Genomic DNA, 6,293 nt, shown 5'->3' on the forward strand with positions numbered 1-6,293 from the left:
TTAGGGTAGCTTTTATGTGATTACTTAGCTTTTTTTTTTATTAATTTGGATATTAATTAGTAACATGAAACACACTCAAAATGCAAAATATTGAAGAAAAATATTATTGAAATGAAATATAGTATATTCATTTCATTTCACAAAAATAAAATTACACGATTATGGCCGCCGGTCAGTTTTGACCATGAACTGCACAAGTGTGACTCTCAAATGAACACCACCAGAGGGTTAAATGAAGACTGATTTAATCTGCAGCCTGATGTCGCTCGCGGGCCTTTTCCTCGCGGCTCTCCGTGACCCAAATCCACTTAGAGAGCCAGTAGTAGAGAGAGGGCCGCTTTCGAGCTTGCCGTATCTCACTCTTCGGGTTCTGCTGACAAACACAAGGCGTTTATCTCAGGGAAAACAGACAAATGAGGCTCGCTGGTTTTCTGCTGCAGACGGTCCTAAATGTGGAGTAACGCTGGTGCAGAGCTCTTCAGGTTCGGCTGTCAAACGCTGCATAATGGCTTCTGTACGGAGGCTGCCGCAGACCGCGGGTTATTGATCGGTGGAGGCTGAGCAATCAAATGAAACAAGCATTAATTATGTAACGGTGAGCTGTAAAGCGCACACATCTGAGCCTTTAAATAGCTACACGTTTCATCAGATTCTGCAGCAACACGGAGTTTCTCAAGCAGTGAGACGCACCTGAGTGTGACCTTCTGCCCCAACCGTGTCAGCAAACACAATCACAGTCTTCATCTGCCCTCTGAATTCACTTTGGATTTTGCGATCATGCACACTCTGTGTAAAAGAGCTCATCTTACAAGATCAGGGCCCGTATTCAGAATCAGAATGAATGAATCAGAATGAGTTTTTATTGCCAGGTATGTTTACACATACGAGGAATTTGTTTTCATGACAGAAGCTCCACAGTGTAACAGAATGACAGTGACAGAACAAAAACACAGATAATAAAAAATAGAAAAATAGAACAAGTAACTAAGGAATAAAAATATACAAATCGACAATTGTATGTACAGGTATATAACAATAGACAGTTGTATGTACAGGTATATTATGTGCAAATTGAAATGTAGACTGAGTGTGTGTGTTAGATAAATAAGTGTATGAGTGAATAAATAGTGTGTGTTCCACAGTTATTGTCAAGTGTTCATGAGATGGATGGCCTGAGGGAAGAAACTGTTCCTGTGTCTGGTCGTTCTGGTGCTCAGAGCTCTGTAGCGTCGACCAGATGGCAACAGTTCAAAGAGGGAGTGTGCTGGATGTGAGGGGTCCAGAGTGATTCTGCCAGCCCTTTTGCTCACTCTGAATGAGTACAGTTCTTGGAGAGAAGGGACTCCCTCTAGCAGCTTAATTTAAAAAAGGAGACCAAGCTGTTTTGTAAATTATCGCAACCAGGTAATATGCATTTACATGACAAAGGCAAAGCTAGTAAGAAGACTGTAAGCTGTAGTAACTAATAGTAATGACAGTAACTCGTGATTAAGCAGGCAAACCACTGATGCTAATGCACTCTAGTTATAGGTTTACTTTGATGTCCTACAATGATCTGTCTGTGCAGCGCTGCTTCAAGTTGAACACACCTCTAATAGTGTTAGGTCTTTGTAACGTTTCAACAATACATTTCGAACATTTATAATGTCTCTGGATTGCCTTTAAACAGACTTTAACACTTTGAGGAATTTTTAAAAGGTTAAAACATGCACCATACCAAGCCATGTGTGTCTTGGCCAGTTGCCATACTGCATAAAGCATTGATGTTGTGACAGTTTTTACTGTGATGGGACCCATTATCATGATATCACCTAGGGCCCCACAAACACACAGGCCAGCCCTGTCCTTAACACAACTGTTAAATCTGTGCCTTATTATTAAAAGTGCCTTATAGATATAAGAGCTGCACATTTACTTCAACAGTACATTATTTTTGTACACAACTGGTAAAGTAACACTTCTCATTTCAGGTGTTACTTTGTGGGATAAGAAATCATTGAGTGAAGATTTAGACAGTCATCCTCAGCTCCTGACAGATTTGAAGTTCAGTAGCTCTGACTCGCTCTCTAGTAAGTCCAGTCTCCTGGATGTAAGTGCTTCCCTGAAGGCCAGCTTCCTGGGGGGGCTGGTGGAGGTAGGAGGATCTGCCAAATACCTGTGTGACACCAAATCCTCAAACCAACAGTCCCGAGTTACTATGTATTATAGTGAAACCTCCAGATTCGACCAGCTCACTATGACCCAGCTGGGCAAGATCACCTACCCTCAGGTGTTTGACCAGAAAACGGCAACTCATGTGGTCACGGCTGTTCTGTACGAAAAGCTCAGGCCTTCATGGTGTTTGATCAGATGTCTTCAAAAGATGAAAAAAAGCAAGAGATCGAGGGAAAACTGCATGTCATGGTCCGGAAGCTTCCTGGATTTTCTATTGAGGGAGAAGGATCAGTAAATATGACAGAAGATGAAAAGAAAATCGCTGAGAATATCACCTGCATATTTCATGGTGACTTCCATCTTGAGCAGAACCCTACCACATACACGGAAGCCCTGAATTTGTACAAGCGGCTCCCAACTGTGCTGAAGGAGAATCCACAGAATGCAGTTCCATTAAAAGTTTGGCTATATCCTCTTCATTTATTGGACATAAAAGCTGCTAAGTTGGAGAGAGAAATCAGCACAAATCTGGTTTCCAACACTGAAGATATAATGGAGGAGCTGGGAGAGGTACAGAGGACATGCAACGACCTGTCCAGAATAACAATGGTAAATGCTTTTAGTGACCTTGAAGACAGGCTGCACTCATTTCAGGACTCATTTAGTATCTACAAGACAGTGCTCCAGAAAGCATTGGCCAGAGTCTTGCCTGCTATTCGAGGAGGAGGGGAGGAGCAGCAGTCACTGGAAGACATCCTGAAGATCCACTACAGCTCCCCTTTTAATGCTGACAAACTTAATCAGTGGTTACACGATGCAAAATCTGAACTTCACCTCTTGAATTCTCAGACCAAGATGAACCAAGCAGTGATCAGAGAGCCCCAAAGCTGCTCGTGGGACAGAGTGATATGCATTCTTTATTGTGGTGTAACAGTGATCCAATATATTACTGTCTCTGGTGGGACATGTGATGTGCTGTCTGTATTTTGGCAGTTCACGGGAGAGATTGGCTTTATTAAAGTCCCCGAGAATGATTAAAACAGAGTCCGGGTGTTGTTGTTCTGTGTCTGTGATCAGATCAGCGAGTTTCTGTAAAGCGGAGCTCACGTGTGCTTGCGGAGGAATGTACACACTCACGAGAATGAACGAGCAAAACTCCCGCGGCGAATAGAACGGCTTGCAATTAATGAAGAGCACTTCTAGATCTGAACAGCACATCTTCACAAAACATCTTAAGGCTAAAAGTAGCTCATAACTCGCAGATTTAGGAGAAAATCTTAAAAATAATAAGTGTGTCAATCCTAAATTTAGGACTACTAAATTTTTGCTCTAAGAGTATTTCACAAAGTGTCTTAGCACTAAAACTAGCTCCTAAATCTGTGAAACGTTAGGAGCAGTGAAGAGGAGTCCTAAGTCACTAAGACCAAATAAAACTATTTGCCTCAGAACATATACATCTTAGAAACATTTGATGGTAACAAGCTTTTAAAAAGTATCTTTGGTTTTGGAGGTTATCCCAACTCCAGATTTTCCTTTGATTATATCCTTGTTTTCATTAACCAGTTGGGCAAGAAGGAACATCCAGTTTGTTTTTGTTTTGTTTTGTTACGTTTGCATGTATTAATATCAGCCATGATTATTCTACTCTGTTAATTAAAAGGCTGGTTATATGCATATCCGCTCATTGTTTTTGAGAAGCACATATGTAAGAGGCTGATAATTAGCTGAACATATACTTGTTTAATTAGTGACACTTAGCCTGCTTCTTAAAATCTTTATTTGAATGTGGCAATTAACCTTTTTTATTTTTAAACCTTTATTTATTTGTGCTCTACAATATTTCCATGAATAAATCTCTGATATAGACTATCAGCCAATCACTGTATGTATAGTTAATAAGCATCATCCATAGCAACGAGGTCAGCCCCGCCCCCTTACTCTGAGCTTAAGACTTCTCTCTATTCCTTAGTACACGTTTAGAAAACTCTTAGCTAAAAACTTGTACTGTTATTTAAGAGAACTCTTCGTGGTAAGATAAAATGTTTTGTGAATATGAGCCCAGAGATTGGTCAGTGAGCTCAGGATCTGTCAGGCGTCTCTTCTTACTCTCCACCCGCGATCAGTCCAATCTCACTCCTGCAGCTCGCGTATGGAGCAGAACAGATGCTTTCAGTTTAGAATAGTAGCGTACGTTATCTGAACTAAATGATTTTATTTCTATAAAAAGCAGAACGACAGTGGTTGCTGTGCTGCGGTGGGCCAGTAATGTAATCGGTGTATGACCAAACACTATGTAACATTAACTACCACAGCAAGCCTAGTGTTTATGGAACTCCAGCATTCTTGTTATGTGCCAAATCGCGGGACCCACACTATATTTTTTGACCACCCAAAGCAAAGGTAAAAACCGCCCGCTCCCGCAGCCCTCTACTGAATTATATGTATGTCTAACTTCACCCTAGTGTTAATTTTGTTAACGAAAACTATGACGAAAAATGTTCGTTGACGAGCTTTTTTACCATGACTAAGACGAGACGAAGACTAGACAACAATAAAGTCAGTAAACGATAACTATGACTATATCAACATGGAATTTCACTGTTATAATATTTTTCAATTGTTTTACCAGTGTTCATAATGTAGACAGAGAGAGTGCATAAGTCTTTGATATTAATTTATATAATAAAATACAGTCCAGTACACTAGATGAGGGAAAATACACCATGTATGAGTCCACATTCTATTGATTTGTGTTTACTGGATAAAGTGCAATACCTGAAATGCAAAAGTACATTTCTCAAATGACAACAATCATTACGATTATAATTTTGAGCTAAATTAATTTTTATCAGTTTAACCATAATACAGCACGACGAAAATGTGACTAAGATTTAATTGACTAAAATGCTCAGACATTTCATTGAGTTAAACTTGACTGAACAAAAACAGGACAAGGTTGACTAAATATGATAAATATGTACATTTGAGTAAGACTAAGACTAAATTAAAAATGGCTGCAAAAATGAACACTGCTGTATGGTTAATTAATAATCTTATTGCTAAAATGTCAAGTTTTCATTGATTAAAACTAGACTAACATACTTCAGGTTTTCTTCAACTAAAGCTAGACTAAAATGTTGAGACTTTTAGTTGACTAAAACTAAATAGGATAAGGTTGACTAAATATGATAAAAACTAACAAGGATATTTAACATGTGACTAAGACTAAAATTGAAAATAGCTGACAAAATTAACCAGTGGTGGACAGTAACGGAGTAGCTTTACTACGTTACTGTACTTAAGTACATTTTTCAAGTATCTGTACTTTACTGGAGTAGTTTTATTTTGAGTAACTTTTACTTTTACTTCACAACATTCCGAAGCATAAGATCGTACTTTTTACTTCACTACATTTCATAAAACATATCGTTACTCCTTATAATATATCACATGCTCCTAGACGCAGAAGCGGTGTCTGATTCAAGAACAAACTAATTCTTTTCAATGAAGCTGTTAAATCGGTTCGCAAATCGCACCAAACGATTCATTCACGAATTGGAATGATCTGATTGCAGCTGTTCTCGAGTCGACAGCTCACTGATTCAAATGATCCGTTTAGTGCGAGTCTCCAGTGAACTGAATTCACAAAAACCAGGAGATCTTGTGAGCGCGCGCGTCTGATGCTGTTAAAAGTAAGTTACTAATGTCGAATTTTAGGATTAATTATTGTAACTGAAAATCATATTTAGGTCAAAGGTGTCAGTTGTTTGTGAACTAAATCTGCTGTAAGGGTGATCTGTTTAAGCCCACTGAAATTATTGAATGCAGACACATCAACATCAGTGTCTCTATGTTTTAGGTAGAAAAAAGCCGAAACATTAAAGTAACACAGATTAAATAAAATAACTCATGCATGTTCATATTCCCCGCGATTTGTGTACTTCGTCCACCACTGAAATGAACACTACTTCACCTGCATAAATATACTCATAAAATCATATGTACTAATGGCAAATCTCATGTGAATGATGCTTTATGTCAGGGGTGGCGAACGTCGGTCCTGGAGAGCCGCAGCCCTGCAGAGTTTTGCTTCAACCCTAATCAAACACACCTGAACAAGCTAATCAAGGTCTGAACGG

General features: G+C 39.2%; 1 protein-coding gene across 1 annotated transcript in view; it reads left to right on the plus strand.

The window, feature by feature from the left end:
- Positions 1 to 259: 259 nt before the first annotated feature.
- Positions 260 to 6,293, plus strand: part of LOC107574217 (stonustoxin subunit alpha-like) — a 40,920-nt gene continuing 34,886 nt past the window's right edge. Inside the window, 3 exon segments of the mRNA XM_016260677.1 lie at positions 260 to 482; positions 1,971 to 2,317; positions 2,320 to 3,021. Of these exon segments, the coding sequence (XP_016116163.1) occupies positions 260 to 482; positions 1,971 to 2,317; positions 2,320 to 3,021 (1,272 nt within the window).

Source organism: Sinocyclocheilus grahami, unplaced genomic scaffold (assembly GCF_001515645.1).
Source record: "Sinocyclocheilus grahami isolate Dianchi unplaced genomic scaffold, SAMN03320097.WGS_v1.1 scaffold2151.1, whole genome shotgun sequence".
In the NCBI taxonomy this organism is placed as follows: Eukaryota; Metazoa; Chordata; class Actinopteri; order Cypriniformes; family Cyprinidae; genus Sinocyclocheilus; species Sinocyclocheilus grahami.